This window comes from Antedon mediterranea, chromosome 9, assembly GCF_964355755.1.
Source record: "Antedon mediterranea chromosome 9, ecAntMedi1.1, whole genome shotgun sequence".
NCBI classification, from domain to species: Eukaryota; Metazoa; Echinodermata; class Crinoidea; order Comatulida; family Antedonidae; genus Antedon; species Antedon mediterranea.
Genome location: NC_092678.1, coordinates 16,741,727 through 16,758,950, shown reverse-complemented (window position 1 = coordinate 16,758,950; position 17,224 = coordinate 16,741,727). Strand labels below are relative to the sequence as shown.

The following is a 17,224-nucleotide window of genomic DNA, read 5'->3' as shown; positions in this document are numbered from 1 at the left end:
AGTGATTAGGTTCACTTTTAGGTTCCTGCCTACTCCCTTAGTTTCTGTGTTTTGTTTGTTTGTAACTGGTTTTTGGCAATAAATAATAATAATAATAATAATATTCACACAATTAAAGAAGAAATCACACAATTAAAGAAGAAATCACACAATTAAAGAAGAAATCACACAATTAAAGAAGGAATCGCATATAAACAAAAGAAAGCATGAAAATATAAAACGAAATGCACAAATAAAGAAGAAACGCGCAATTAAAGAAGAGCTAAGCACAATTAAAGAAGTCCGCAGCAAATTCGAAAGCTCCTCGCACAATTAAAGAAGTCCGCAACAAATTCGAAAGCTCCTCCCACAATTAAAGAAGTTCGCAACACAATCAAAAGCTCCTCGCACAATTAAAGAAGTCCGCAACAAATTCGAAAGTACCTCGCACAATTAAAGAAGTTCGCGCAACAAATTCGAAAGCTCCTCACACAATTAAAGAAGTCCGCAACAAATTCGAAAGTACCTCGCACAATTAAAGTACCGTAGTCCGTATGGAACGCCATCGCTGCCTCCGGCAGCAAACTCTAATTCTATTCGGCTCTTTTACCATTACGTTCGGCTCTTTTACCATTCGGCGCATTTCTATTCGGCCTTTTTACCATTACGTTCGGCTCTTTCAGCATTCGGCGCATTTCTATTTGGTCCATTTACCATTACGTTCGGCTCTTTCAGCATTCGGCTCTTTTTATTCGGCCCATTTACCATTACATTCGGCTCTTTCAGCATTCGGCTCTTTTTTATTCGGCCCATTTAACATTACGTTCGGCTCTTTTTGATTCGGCCCTTTTTTCGAATTTGTTGCGGAATTCTTTAATTGTGCGAGGAGCTTTCGAATTTGTTGCGGACTTCTTTAATTGTGCGAGGAGCTTTCGAATTTGTTGCAGACTTCTTTAATTGTGCTTAGCTCTTCTTTAATTGCGCGTTTCTTCTTTATTTGTGCATTTCGTTTTATATTTTCATGCTTTCTTTTGTTTATATGCGATTTCTTCTATAATTGTGCGATTTCTTCTTTAATTGTGTGATTCCTTCTTTAATTGTGTAATTCCTTCTTTAATTGTGTGATTCTGTGTTATAATGTGCGTGACAGTTGTGGGCCACCGTAGAAACGTGTTTTTGCGCAGTAATTTTTTTAAACACGCAAATGGCCTAATTCATGCTCTAAATTGATAAAAACGTACTTTTGATTTTTTTACATTATTTAACGCACGATTTCACGCGCATGACCCTACGTGCGCGTGCGTTTTTATTTGCTAATATTTTTACCCTGACCTGAAGTTTATGTGTAGTGAATTTCATTAATATGTGATAATGAATTATGGAGATATGATTGATAATGTGATTTCACAAAATGGCGTATAAATGACGTCATGGATGAGTGATCACGCTGAAAAGCTTATTAGGACTAAGTTAAAGTATTTGAAAGACATTGTGAAATTTTTGTCATCATTGCCATTCAACTTTTTGAGATAATTGTTACACAACAAGTGTACAGAAAGAAGAATAATAGTAAATATTTCATACAATAACAATTGGTGTTTATTCTAAATGATCACCTAAATGTTTATATAAATAATATCTTTAATCAGGAAGATCATTCGTCGGTATGATAAATCAAAATGTTTATTTTTATTTATTTATTTTATTTTTCCTTTAAGTGTGTAATGATAGTATAATAATTATGAAACGTTATTATTATTTCTTTAAATGTAGGTGACATTGAACTAATTAGTTTTCCGAATTTAAAAAAAAAATTAAAAAAAACATTAAAAAAAAATTGTAAAAAAAGGGAAACAAAATATATATAAACAATAGTTAAAATAACCGTATGTTGCAAGAACATGTATCGAAGATTTTACATTAAAATATTTAAATAAAATATCTAAAAAAAAAAATTTAAACATCATGTTAACAGGGAGTGAAGTTACTCTCTACAGAGAGTGAAGTTACTCTCTACAGAGAGTGAAGTTACTCTCATTGTTTATTCTTGTATTTACAACTATGATACTTATTGAATGTTTACGAAATGAATGAAGTGAATATTTTCATTAAATATGGAAAGATTATATTAGGTGGAGGCGACTTAAATAGAGTAAACTTTTGGCAAAAAAGGGTATTCTCGTCATTCAAAAAAATACAAACTATTTATTTGTTTTATAACACACCTACTTTTCTCAAACGTATTAAAATAATCTAGTCGCTTCTATCGTCAAACGAATGCCGAATTCTAGGCCATTCAAAAATGCTGAAGTTGTATTTTGGTACACACTGCTTAGTAATGATTTGATGCCGCATTATTCACCAGCCCATCGAGTCATCTCGCTAGAACCATCGATTATAATGTTACCGTTCTGTGGAAGTAATAATCACGCCTCATGATACCAAATGAAATAGCAAGATTGGTGTGTTATAAAACAACAATTTAATAGCATAATTGTCCACAATCGCCATGATTATAAATTGTACATACTATTGTTTTTGTTATCTCAATTTACAGAACACTGACATTTTGATATTTTCAGCGCTTAATAAAATAAAAGTATAAGTAAAGAAACCATTGTCCAATTATTTTTATTTTCTTAATAATCCGTGTGCTTTTCGAACGTTTATTTATACGGAAATCCTTACATGTAATTCTTACCATCTGCTCTAGAGGACAGTGTAAAACCACAAACAAACAGTACTGTACAGGTTATACGTCTCGTTATTTTTTGCGCCGCGCCTCCTTTAGACAGTTATTATAAGGACTTTACTAAACAGGACTGGTTAGGGAAGGACGACGAATATTCTGTTTCACAGAGCGTAAAATCATATACAGTCGAAATAATCGTTTTATGTATAGTTACGACGATGACGACCGGCCGGGGAGAAAGACAACCATGCCTACAAGCTATTAACAGCCAATTATTAGGGCCTATCATGAGTTGGCTACTTACTAGCTACTGTATGGCCCGGGTGTATTTTTTTAGGTGTATAACCTGCCTAAAACAGCATTATCTCTCTCCCACCTCTCTCTCTCTCACCTCTATCTGAATCACTTTGCTTGATCTGCTGGTGGTACAGCATAGGCCTTGCCTTCCTAGCTAGGGCCTCGCATTAAAGGGAAGGTCAAGCCTAATTTTATCTTTTAACCATGAATCCTTCATTAATTGAACAAACTATCAGTATAATATACTGAAATTGAATTATATTATTATAATTCAATTTTGTACGATTTGTAGTTATTGAGAAAACGTGATTTTAATGCTGACTTTTCCTGAATTGAAAATCGCCATCTTATGCTCTTACAGCTTATTTATGACGTCAGATACGTCCTTTTTCGAATTTAAGCCTCGCGGTTGTATAGGTATGCTATGATTGGTTAATCTAATTCCTTACATTGATTGGCTGAAATCGGTGACCCAGCGAGCAGTCAAGCGAGGAGCGAGAAGAGCGCGTGGTTCCGGGTTGTTTTATTGTTCATTGTTGTTCGCGAATAAAAAAAATCTACACCTCTTTAGTAATCTTTTTGACAGTACTGTATACATAAGACTATTATTTTAATTGTTATCTTACATCTAGCGAAAAAATACGTCGGCAACGAAACCGGTTTCCCTTACGTACCTGTTGTCAAACGCCAAAGTGTTTCGTCTGTCACGGTAACCTCGAACATGAATCAGCATAGTGTACGCCGTTTTCAGCACCGACTCGTCCAAGCATACTGATGTGAAGTCTTTGCTATGTCATACGCAGTTACCTTCAATTACATGTTTTCCTGTCTCTAATTCTTTACAGCAAAAACATTCAACATCAACGGACATTCTTAACACAGGCCGCATGTACACCATTTAATTATCAACCGACTGGTTTACACGCGAATGTTTATTCATTTCGTTTAACCTGTCTCTATTTAAGTTACGAGCAACTAATTCGCTCTCTGTATATTCAGGATCACACCCGTAACCATAACTGTCGCAAAGGGATTCCATACTTTCTTTTTGGCGAGAAAAGTTGATAAAAAACGACAATCGACAGCATGAGTACACACACCAAAATTAAGACTCATGTACCCAACACACACGCTCACAGCAGTAGTTACACAACCATGCCAGAGATCTAGAGAGTTACAAAACATGCAGACAGGTCATAACGCATGCGTAATTGGTTGTTAAGCTATCAGCGAAATTCGTTCATTCCGACGAAATATGTCTCGATTTCCACCCAAATTACTGCGTCTCCGGTTGAAAAAATGTTTTTTTTATTTTGGTATTACATATTTTATTGCTAGTTTAGTTTATTTCCATCAAAAAATATTTTAAAAACCGCCTTTAACAAACGTTCAATAACATTTTAAATGGGTCGATTTATTTAAAAAACTGTATTTACTTATACGGTGATCAGCCAAGCGTAGATTTCAAAGGACGTATCATACGTCACAGCCCGCTCAACATGGCGATTTTCAATTCGTGTAGGTAGTCGTAATAAACATCGAATTTCTTGTAAACCTGATTATTAAATATAGTCAATATTGTTTATAATAGATTATATTATTGTAAGTAATAGCCTGAGGGGAAAAAGAAGTCAGGTTTGACCTTCCCTTTAAACGCCGCGAAACATATATTACTAATAATAAGTTCAAATGTTATTTAGAGTTTCAGAAATTCCACTTTTAAGTTTAATTAGAAGTTTATCGTCCTCAAAAAGTTAAGACGACGGAATTTCACGATAAGCTCCACCCACTTTTTTAAAGCTCATGCATACATTATTCACTGAACACCTTCCCGTCCAGTTTTGTAAATTCGTATTATTCAAGAGGGCGGAGGCATTTGAAAACTGTATCACGCGGAAGCTAATAGTACTACGGAGTTCTACGGCTGAGAGAAATTGGAATTTTATAAACTCGAACTAGCCATACTCATAAACCCCCTAATACCTTCAGTGGCTGTGGGGCTTTTATGTAACAAAATAATCACCAGAGATAGGTGACGTATTTGGATTCGAATCGGAATAATGACAAACTTGCGTGTTAGAAAAAAAGTCACATCCGCTTTCTACCAGTACTCTAAAGTCTTATGGTTTTTAAAGCTCATGTACATGCATGAATTTTAAATATAATATCTGGTTAATTGTACATAAATCAAATATTTGTAATAGGAATCAAGACGAAAACAGATGAATTTCCCTTAAAATGATCAAAAATTCAAGTTATATTATCTATATTCAGTCATAGTCTGATAACCTTTTATAACACACCGTTTATTTTCATAGTTTTTTAAAAAATACCTCATACACATGTATATTTGAAAATAAAAGAATATAGATTTTACTGTGTAATTTTAACTATCTCCCCCCCCCCCCCAAACACCCTGATAAAAAAGGGCTTATTTTCAACAAGCTCGTAACACAAATAAAATCCCTAACCTTATGAAACATAGTGCAAACTATAGATTGATAATTATTGGAATGTATGATCATTAGAAATGTTTTGGCCGCACCTGGCCTTTAAATCATTAATGTTGTTAACTTCTATAATATTTTTACCTTTCACTTTAGTAATTAAGGTAAAATAATTCCGTATATGTGATATTATTTATGATTTATATTTCAGTGTCTTTCAAATCGGTGCCTAATTTTTGTTTTACAAAAACATAAAAAAACAGATCACGTTGGATCTATTGTATCGGTAGGAATGGGGACGATACACACTTATCTATCTTATTTGTATAAATGACCTAACGATATAATAATTGTGATTATGTTGTATACTATTTATTTTCCAACTGTAGCGATATGTCGAGCCATAGAGATATTAAACATCACTATAATATCTCTATGGTCGACCATGAAGAAGAAATAAGTTATTTCTCTATGGAACAACAGGATATTCCAATGAATGCAAACTAAACACTTAAATAATAGGTCACGTCTTTGACTGCATGTATTTAACAAACCCTAAAGATCATGGCGTGAAATATATTTAGGTCGATAGCATGGTATTCAATATGGGCCTTAAATTTGTATGATAAATTAAAATTATTTGGTTTCAATGATTTATTTTACTCTTAATTATTAGCCTAGGAGTTCGAATGTATTTTGTAATGATAAATTAATATTATTGTTATCGTTTGCATGATTTATTTTAATCTTAAGCAAGAGCATGCTGTTGATACTTCTGCAACTGAGCCATTGAAGTCGACACATGCTTAACGCGTTCTTCGAGTTGTTCTATGTATTCTCTGTATGAACTACATAAACCTGACATTGGTTGACATTTCACGCCTGAAAGATTCATTGGTTCTCGTAAGAATAGTAAATAGTATGGAGAATATCCACCTAATTGAGGAGAGCTAAAGGAATTATATGCATATTGGGCTACAGAAACATAACGAACCCAATCATTTCCCATTTGACCTAAATTGGCCTTTATGAGATTTGCAAGTGAACCAATATGACGTTTAACCTGTAGAGATCCATGATTTTCTACGCTAATCACTTTGTGATCAATGCCTAAAGATTCAGAAAGTCATGTCATCAATTTTCCGACTAATGACGAACCGGCATCGGTAATTAGGGTTGTGGGAATACCAAATACAGTAAACACTTTCTGAATGAGTGCCTCACAAATGGTTTCGGCATCGATTCTTTGCAATGGTACACATATCAAATATCTAGTCATAGAACAACATACTACCATTATATGCTTATACCCTGATGGAGAAGTGGGCATAGATTTAAAATCCATACTAAGCGTTTCAAAGGGAACAAATTGTCCAGGAATCCTATCGTTATACAACCTAAGAGTTTTAGGCTTATTCTTTATCTGTTGGCATCTAGAACACGAACGAATGTAGATAGTAATCCTTTCGAACATCGATGGAAAGAAAAAAAAGTTTACGCATCGTTAAATATGTGCGGGCATAACCTAAAAATCCTAATAAAGAATCATGGTAAAGACAAATTATTTTATCGATGTACGATTCTGGAATTGCGAGCTGTAATATAAAACTATCATCACGTAGGAAAAACAAACGAAATATCAGATTATTACAGACGATATACTGTTCTGCACGCAATGTAATAGATCGAGCTGTCTTTTTATCACTGGGTAGAATGTTGTTGGATATAAATCATATATAGGTTTATATAATGAAGAAGTCTGTTGATCCATTGCAAATTGTTGTGTAGTAAAAGGAAGATTAAAGTCTCTTAGGATCTTTCGTTTAATCAGTTTCATCATTTTATCTAATCGTGCCTGATTTGGAATGTGGCTACAGATGATCATCTCAACGTTGTCCAGCAATGGATGTGAATCTTGTACATCCTCTAAGCTAGGGTGATCATGCTGATGTTCAATAATTGGAGGTGTAGTAGAAGAAAGAACTAACTGTTCAATTACTGAAGGATTAGGAGTAGGGAGATGTATAGGCCTATCAACTATGCGTGGCTCTTTCTGAGGAGGGAAATTGGTGTTTCGATTTTGTTTTGATTGTTGTACGTATTGATTGTTTGTCACTATCTGTTGGCGATGTAGTGTGTTCTGTTCGGTTTGTCTTTGTACATTGTTGTGGAATCGGTGAGAAATAATGAGGTGAACACGTTGTTGCAATGTGTTGTCTTTATTAGATTTATTATTCAACAACTGTGTTGGGTTGTCTATAAGAACAAACAAAATACACTAAGTAGATAGTTCTGTAGTCAACAAATACTTCGAAACATATGATAATAAAGAATAGTACGACTACCCCCTCTATAGTAATAGAAAGACGTAGACACTCGTACGCCGACTCGACTTAAACGAAGTGATAACGTCAAGCGAGGCCTAGATATATGAACTTTAACAACAATAAAATATATAATATTTAAAGGTGTACACAACTCAAAGACTGCCCCTGCAGACTCCTGGCTAAACATATTAATAAACAATAATAATTAAAACTCATCCAAAGGGTTTCAAATAACAAATAAAGATGATTACACTGCATGAATATCTCTCACACGATACCAAATTGTATATGATTTCGTTCAGCCTGCGTATTGTACGCGCACTGGCACGCAACTCACAAATTGAAAACAAATGAAGTAATGACATCCCAGTTCCCTAAAAAGTGACGGATGGTCAAAGTCTACAACTTTATATGTAACAATGAAAAGTTCATAAATGTCAATTACACTTTAAATCATCAATCACAGTGGTCAAGGAACATCATCTGATCCACATATCACTACATGTCTGAACGTTCGGTGCTCTTCATTAGCATGATCAACTTATTAACCGGTTTCTTAGATACCATCTGCAAATCTTATGTCAACAATCCTAACAAGGTCATCTTTCCCTGGATAAACTTTACTGACTTCTACCATTTTCCACTACCACGTTTCTTGTTCTCACCAATGACAAGCACTATGTCACCTTCCATTACATTCTCCATTGATTTCTGCCATTTAAGTCTTGGTGAGAGCTTATGGATACACTCCATCCATCGGTGCCAGAAACCATTCACCATAGAGTTACAAATTTTTCTCCGTTTTCTCAAATTTCCATGGAATTCTTCACACGGTACTTCCGGACACTGTAAATCACCTCTTCCGATCAGGAAATGATTAGGAGTCAACGGTGGATAATCCATAGGCGATGATGACTTGGCCGTCAGAGGTCGACTATTTGATAAGACCAGATATCTGACAGAACACCGTCTCCCATTCAACAAATGTTAGTCTGTCAGCTTTCACCAAATGTCTCCTGCCTTTCTTCACCTCTTGAACCATGCGCTCAACAGCTCCTTGGTGATGAGGTCCACCTGGTGGTCCAAATTTCCACTGCACATTATAACGTTGGCATTGTTCTCGTATCTTCGTCTGGTCTAGTCTCAAATTCAACTCACTTATTGTATTGTCAGCCCCTCTGAAACATGTACCATTGTCACTCACCAACAAAGATGGTGCTCCTCTGATGCTTACAAATCATTCCATTTCTTGTAGGAACGCTTGGGTAGTAAGATCTTGGACACAGATTAAGTGTACAGCTCTAGTTACGGCACACGTAAAAACTGCACAATATTCTTTTGTGGTGGTATTTTTGTTCAGTTTTACGTTAACTGGGCCCAGATAGTCTACGAGTGTGGAACTAAATGGCGGTGAGCATGGTTTCACTCGGAAGTCTGGTAGGTCAGCCATCTTCTGCTCTATTGGCTTCCCTTTGTGTCTCCTACAAATAGTACATTGTTGTACAACTGTTTTTGAGATGTTGGTATCCCCAATAATCCAACACTTTTTTCTGACCTCTGATGCGGTTCTCAGGTGGCCCCCATGTAAAGAGTGTCTGTGTCTATCCCGAACAATCAGTAAACTGATATGCTTCCCTTCGGTAGTAGGTAAGGGTGTCTTATGTCATACGACAGTGGTGCATTCTTAATCCGTCCACCAACACGGTACACTCCTTCTTTCTCATCGAAGACTGGAACTAGCTTCATGATGTTGTGATCATTGAAATTTATCTCAGCTTGTCCCTGTCGGACCCAAAGCAACTCAGCTTCCTTCAATGCATGTGGTGAAGGCCACTCAGAAATTTGTGAAGTTAACTTCTTTAACCATTGGTTCTTTGGTAACTGCTTTAAGGACACAACTCTTGCTGTGACCATCTTAAGTTTTGGCCAACTAGAAAATTTGGTGGGATCAAGTGTTCTTTCAAATTCAGGGATAGCCTTTATTTTGGGTGTCTTAGCATTACGGACATGGAATTTCTTTTGTTCTCCATCTTCAGGAGCTACTTGAACATTTGTCGGAGTTTTAGGCCAAGAGATTGGTGGCGATGGTAGGAACCCTGGTCCATCGATGACTTGCTTCATATCGTCAATGTTTTCTCCTCTTGAAACAATATCTATAGTGTTCTGGTCTGATGGTACAAAGGCAATATCTTTGATCGGGTCAAATTCAGAAGTGATCTCACCTACACGGTATGCAACATACGATCGGAAAAATTTAGATTGACCTCTCAGCCAACTGATGGCAGTCATACTGTCTGTCCAAATCTTTGAATAAACTATGTCAAACCTCAAAGCATTCTTTACAGTGAGCATCAGCCTTAAAAGCAGCAGAATTGCTTGAAGTTCTTTCCTGGGGATGCTTGATTGTTTAAGTGGTGTGAGTCTGGCTCGGGCGCACACAAACGACAAATAAGCTTCAGTTGATTCTTCATGTGACCACCTTAGCCAAACTCCGATACCCATAGCATCTTCTGAAGCATCACTTGCACCATGCAGAGATACTTTAGGTAATGGTCTTTTTCCTCTAAATGGCTCTGAAATAAGACATCTTGGAAGTTCTATGTCACTTGCTTTTTCAAGGTCTTTATTGATTTCACTGAGAATAGCACAAAGTTCACTTCTCTGGTTAAGTGGTGTATCCCAATCAATGTTTAGTTGCCACAGTTTTTGTAACAGTGTTTTCGGTCGGACAAGGATACCGGAAAGCATACCGAATACGTCATAGTAAGAAGCGGTTTGTTTCAGAATGCTACGTTTAGTTGGGATTAGACCTTGAATTAGTTTTACTTCTTTGACCTTTAGAGTGTCGTTCACAAGGTCCCACTTTGTTCCCAAAGCTGTTGCAGCAGTGGCGTCTTCTGATTCATCACACATATTCCTAACGTTGGATTGCCATTTCTTGATATTGAAGTTTCCTTTCTTCAGAGTCTCAATGAAATTGAAAACAAATGACGTCTTGATATACATTATGTTCATTATGTCGACGTCTCGTGTTATGATCGGTTTGTTGTGGAACATTTATATGTTCATTTAGTTGTTGACGTCTTTGATTAATCTGTTCGTTTTGTCGTTGTTGTTGTTGTACATCGCTTACTTTTTAAAGTTGGTGGTATTTGAGGTGTTTGTTGTTGTTGTTGTTGTATAGGCGGAATCTGAATACCTTGTGCCTTAGCGTACGCACGTGTAAATGGACGTCCTTGGATAGGATATGCATCTTGAGCACATAAAGAAATGGGCATAATTCTATCAATCTCTGAGTCAGCTTCTCTAGGAGCTCTAGAAAGAAAATCAGCCAAAGGAATGTCTTCTCCCTTCTTATAATTCAAAGTAAAACTGTATTCAGACAATTTCTCAAGCAACCTACTTAATCTATATGTTGCTGGGACGGAATTAGATATCACGATATAAATCAAAGAAGATTGATCTACATAAGCATCAAATTCTCTATCAAAAAGGGTATTTTTAAAACCTGTGATATTGATAAGAAGACCAAAAAGTTCTAATTCACTAACAGAGTAGTTGACTGCTGCAGGTGGCAATCGTTTAGAATAATAAGCAACCAGACGTCCTTTACCATTAATTTCTTGTGTCAGATAAGAACCCGTAGCAATTCGTGACGTATCTGAATATAAAGAAAATCTACCATTCGGCTGTGGGGCCATTACAATTGGTGGCTCCACTAATAGACATTTAATCTTATCAACGGCTTCTTGATGTTCAGATGTCCATATAAACTTTGCACCCTTTTTAGTAAGACAATGTAAAGGTTGTAACAACTCCTGTAATTTGGGAAGAAAAAATGATAAGAATCCAACTGCACCAATAAATCTCTTAACCTGTTTTACAGTCTTTGGGTTGGGCATTTCACGAATAGCAGTACATTTGTCTGCCATAGGTCTAATACTGACTGTATTATGTTTATCAATAAGGACGACATGTCCAAGGTATATACACTCCTTTCTAAACAATTTACATTTCTGTGGGGATGCTTTAAATCCCTGTTTTGTAAGTGCAGCAAATATGGAGTTTAGGTGATTAAAATGGTCTTCTTTACTGCGACTAAAGACAAGAATGTCGTCGTGAATAGCAACACAAAATTGGTGAGAATTAGGGATTGCGGAAATGACTTCTGTAATTTTTTATTGAAAACTAGCAGGACTACAGCTTAAACCTTGAGGTAACCGTTTATAATAGTATGACTGACCTCCAGAATAAGACGATACACCAACATATTCCTGTGATTTCTTACTAAGACTCAAACTATGGAAAGCACTTTTAATATCAATCACACTGAGTATAGAGGGATTACAATGTCCAATGTGTTGTATAACTTGACTAAATGGTTGAAAAGGATGGTTATGGCATTTTATTCGAGAGTTCAGGTATCTAAAATCTGTAACAACTCTCTTTTCATCACCATTTTTCTTGTTAACCAACAAAACTGGGGAAGTATATGCCTTATGACCTTTTGCAAGGATACCTAAATCTACTAATTTGGTTAACTCTGTGTCTATCAACTTCTTGTTCTGCTCTGTGACTGGGTAAGGTCTAATGTAAAACGGTGTGTGATCTGTTAGATCGAAGTCTACCTCGAAACCAGGACATGTACCTAATTCACCATAAGACTAAAGGATTGTCTATTTCTAGATAACATATTAAATACACGTTGTTTTTCAACTTCAGTTAAATCACTATCTTTAAGATCAATTTGATTATGAATCATTTCTATATCAGTATAATCTAACCGTAAATCATCAGGTTGAAGATGAGGATATTTTTGCAAGTTGTTATTTTATGTTTCTCGCAATTTACCTTGGAAAGTCTTACCATGCACAAAATTATCTGAGGCAGTCAGTGAAGGTAGTTGTTGACAAATGTGGGTAGTGTCTGTTGTATCAAAATGTGCAACTGGGCGACGTTTATGTAGAAAAATATGTTTAGTAGTGTTATTGGTAACGGGAATTGAAGCGTTCCCTCTATGCAATTTAACTAGCATGTTGCTCGGGCTAACCTCGGTAAGATGTTTTGTAGATAGTAATACAACCTCGGAATTCTTGAGGATGGAAGGCACTTTCCCGTAAAGTTGAACCAATTTAGTTTCACCAGGTTTTAATAAATGCTTGTGATATGGGCCGGGGAAAACTGAACTTTTCTGGGTTTGATTGTAATTTCTCTATCATAGTTGCTCTTTTGGCGCTTCATAGAAACGACAATATTGAACATGGCATGGAGCATGCGAAATTCACAAACCGTGTCCGAGAAACTTCTTTTCGTCGAGATTAATGTTTCAATATATTAATATATGAAATATCCTAATTAATAACGTTATCTTTACTGAAAAGCGAACATTAATTATAATAATAATCAGTATTTATCTATCAAATATTACATAAAACTAATACAATCCACCAAACTACTGTCATATATAAATGTAAATGTTATATTAATGAAAAAGACAACATAAAAATTGAACTAGATTTGGGTTATCTGCACCGCAAAAGCCACGTGCACGTCATACGTTAGAATATTGCGCACAGAAAAATGATTATGCCATTGAAAAAATGTTAGTGCGCTCTCTATTTTGTGTCACGTCTAAGTATATACAGTATACACTATATACTGTATACGTACTACATACAGTGCAGAATACACACTTAAAACTAAAGGTGCAATAAAAGATGCAAACCTATAAAAGGGTGCTAACTTGCGCCTTTTTCTCATAAAATGGTGCAGAGTTCATAAAAGGTTTATTTTTGCACCTTTTATATCGAAAAATGCAGACAAGTATAAAAAGGTGCAGAACTGCACCGCAAAGGCCCAAGTAGGCCATGGTGACTGTGTGACAAATAAGACCTATTAGATTAATGAACGCTTCTTGATATGTTTAACTTAGGGCTTCTAAAAGCTTAAAAGGTGATGATAAGGACAATTTTTTTAGAATGACATTATTGTGGTAAGTTAAAACAAAAATAAGAAAGATTAATAATAATATAGATAGGTTTGTGGGGACAGCTATCGGAATTCGAACAAATCTTTTTTTTACGGAACATTAGAAAGTCGCTGGCTTGTAACTGAAAATTAAAGTTTAATACCTTTAACATGATAAATTCAAAGGTTCAACTGGGCACCCTATAAGGTTTAACATCAGTTAAAAGGTGCATAATAGCACCTTTTTGTACAATGTTTGTACAATTTCGTACCGTATGCGCACGCAAGATGTCTGTAAACAATTGTTAAAATATTGAATTTCAGAGGTTATTTACTCTGGTTTGCTTAAGTCTAGAATAAGTAAACTTTTCTTTCATATCTAACAATATTATTAGAATATCTAATATCATAATGTAGGCATCTGTTCTTGTTTGTTTTATCTTTATACTAGGTAACCTCTTCAGTCAAAGACTGATCTCCCAGAGGGCCCAGTTGGTGATCAGTGGCTGTGATGTACTAGTACACCGGGGTAACCCCCTACTCGTCTCGAAAGGTGTACTAGGTTCTTTAAAGTGCTCACGAGCAAGTTGTGTACACTGGACCTACGGTTTATAGTCCTTATCCGAGAAGACTCGTTCTACCACCAGAACCATGGAGTGAGTGAGCCTCGAACCTCTGCCGATGTTATGGCTACGTGATTACGGTTCCACTGTCTTAACCGCTCGGCCACTCACTCACAATTAAAATTCTAAATTTATTTGAAACAGGAATTGAACAATAATTTTAAGCGCGTGCGGTTGTTAAACATGCAGTTTGAATTGAGGAGTTTGCGCCCAAAAAATCAGGCTATAAAATTAAACTAGGCCTAGGCCTAGCTCCCACACCTCTCCAGTGTAGGATAGCTGTTAAAAGTAAGTAACGAAGCTTTATAGGCATGTAGTTTGGTTGTTTTTATTAGATTAATTATTGTATAGGCCTATAAGCCTAGGCTAGGCCTAAAACTTAAAAATGATAGCTAAATAAATAAATATGGCTAGCTAGAGGGGTGTCACGAAACCTAAGACCACGAAAGCTAAGACCCCCTAAGACCTAAGATCACGAAAGCTAAGACCCAAGACCTAAGATTACAAATTCTAAGATATACTACAGCTTAAAAACAATACTTGTTTATCCATACATAATTTTAAACACAGTAGGTTTCATTTAATACCATAAATATAATTTAATACTACCGCAAAACACAGATAAACTCACATTATTTTCGCCCGTTGAGTAAATGTATATTTTTTCTTTACAACAAACAAACTTGACGGGTTGTTTGTTGGTATATATTTTACTTCAATGTGTTGGTTCAGAGGATGTTTTTCTTACGCACCTGCCTTTCTTGTATTTTGACTCCAAATTTGTTTAATAACTTTATCCTGAATACCACACTTTAAAATTAGGACTTATAAGTACTTTCAGAAGGAGAAACACATAATAACAAATAAATAAATCCTTTAAATTGATGATTTTACAGACGTGTTTCTTTGTATACTGTAATGTAACTCCTCGAGCTCCCCATGCTCAATGTTTTTGTTTTTATAGAGCACCAAAAAAGCAACAATAATAGTACAAGTATAAAAACAGAAAGAAAACAAAACAAAAAAACTTATCATGATTTTTAAGTTAAAATTTATTTGCCAGTATTTATTTCTTCGTACTTGCATGATTATACTATTATCATTAAAATTTTTATTTTACATTTTTCCATGCACACTGTAGATGGACTCCACAGAGTTTTCAGCCCTCTATATAATTTTTGCTCTTTTGACGTTCCATAGAAACAAAAACATTGAACATGGGGTAGGCCTACCAGTGTACTGTAGGCTAGTCATTTTGTGTGCGAGAAAAACGTCTGTAAAATCATCAATTTAAAAATGTATTTGTTACTTTTTATTTGATTCTTTTTCATGAAAGTGCCAATTCTAAGGTGTGGTATTCAGAATAAATGTTGGGAGTTAAAATACAAGGCAGGTCTGAGGTGCGAAAGATAAATATTTGTAATCTTAGGTCTTAGCTTTCGTGATCTTAGGTCTTAGGGGATCTTAGCTTTCGTGGTCTTAGGTTTTGTGACACCCCTAGCTAGAGGCCTCCTACCTAGCCTATCTAGGCGGCCTCTATTAGGCCTAGGCTAGGTTAAGCCTAAAGTATGCAGTCTAGGCCTAGAGGCCTACTTACCTGGGTCTAGCTAGTAGGTTAGGCATAATAGGCCTAGCTATATGCCTTGGTTAGGCCTAGACCTTAAACTTAATTAAAAGCAGTCCTAGGCCTAGCTAGCCTGCTAGGCCTATAATTAATAATAGGCCTAGCTAGGCAGGCCAGGGGCCTAGTTATTAATATTAGTTATTACAGTAGCTGGGTATTATTAGGCCTAGGCCTATATTAAATTCTTATACACATTATCATTATTTTTAATTATAGTTACAGCCTACATGATGTCATGGAGGGATAAAATAAGTTTAAAACATGAAAGAGCACCTCTGCTCTAATCAGCAGCAATAAAGATGTTCAGAAAAGGAGAAAGAAATGTGACCACATGTACTGTAATACTCTAGTATATAGGGCCTACTATACTACGAGCTCAGGAAAGGGAGAGGAACATACTTTAAAGTATGTGAAGCATGTGGTCAAGGTAATTTGACTTTAAAAATCAGAACAATGTCAATAATGTATTGTATGATGTTGTCATATTAATGATAATATTAATATAATAGTTTCCCTTCCTATTTCATGCTTTTTAGGAAAGTACATAATCAGGTGAAAATGTTCGGAAAAGGTGAACCAGACATCAAGAACACTGTTTCAGATATATGGGGATAAGAAGAGAATACTGCCAAAGATGTCATCATTAGATAATTTTAACAATAGGCCTATTGTTGGTTTGAGAAGAGATGGCCACACTCTATTTAAGGTGCAGAGACTGGTAATTGCCATCCATTAATTCAGCAGTTGAATTGAATAATGTAATGTTTTAAAGTTGAATAAAATTATACAAAGCTTAATCAATATTTTTTGTATTTTAGTGATTTTTATTTGTGCACCTTTTTAACAGAAATTTGAATCTTAGAGGAGCATTATTGAACCTTTTATTAGGGTGTAAAGTTGCACCTTTATTTAGAGGTTGAATTTTGCTCCTTTGGGGAGCTGCTATTGTTGCATTTAGTTTGCACCTTTTAGGGTAGAAAATTACACCTTATATGGTGCAAATGTGAACTCCAAAGGAGCATTATAGCACCCTTTATCAGGGTTCAAAATTGCACCTTTCGTCAAAGGTGCAGTTGTGCACCTTAAAGGGAGCTGCTATTGTTGCATCGGTTTGCACCTTTTTAGGTAGAGATTTGCACCTTTTTTTTTAGTGTGTAGGTGTAAATAAGTGACCAAAGTTATTGACGCTTTTGAACATGATGACGTCATCACAATTTTGAAAATCGTAACTTTCTGCGAAACATGCCATTTTTAATCCATAGAAAGTT

General features: G+C 35.6%; 1 protein-coding gene and 1 long non-coding RNA gene across 3 annotated transcripts; one reads left to right on the top strand and one right to left on the bottom strand.

Annotated features, from left to right (window-relative positions):
- Positions 1 to 8,676: 8,676 nt before the first annotated feature.
- Positions 8,677 to 10,748, bottom strand: LOC140058252 (uncharacterized). The gene is made up of 3 exons (XM_072103817.1): positions 9,412 to 10,748; positions 9,109 to 9,223; positions 8,677 to 8,835 (listed from the first exon to the last, which is right to left on the bottom strand). Exons 1-3 carry the CDS (start codon positions 10,746 to 10,748, stop codon positions 8,677 to 8,679), a joined length of 1,611 nt encoding a protein of 536 aa, XP_071959918.1.
- Positions 10,749 to 14,508: 3,760 nt separating this feature from the next.
- On the top strand, positions 14,509 to 16,990 carry LOC140059345 (uncharacterized). Of its 2 annotated transcripts, none has more exons than XR_011847166.1 (3): positions 14,509 to 14,641; positions 16,173 to 16,383; positions 16,493 to 16,990. It is a non-coding gene; the product is annotated as an uncharacterized lncRNA (long non-coding RNA). The 2 variants fall into 2 exon arrangements; XR_011847167.1 differs by having other exon boundaries at positions 14,546 to 14,620.
- The last annotated feature ends 234 nt before the right edge of the window (positions 16,991 to 17,224 follow it).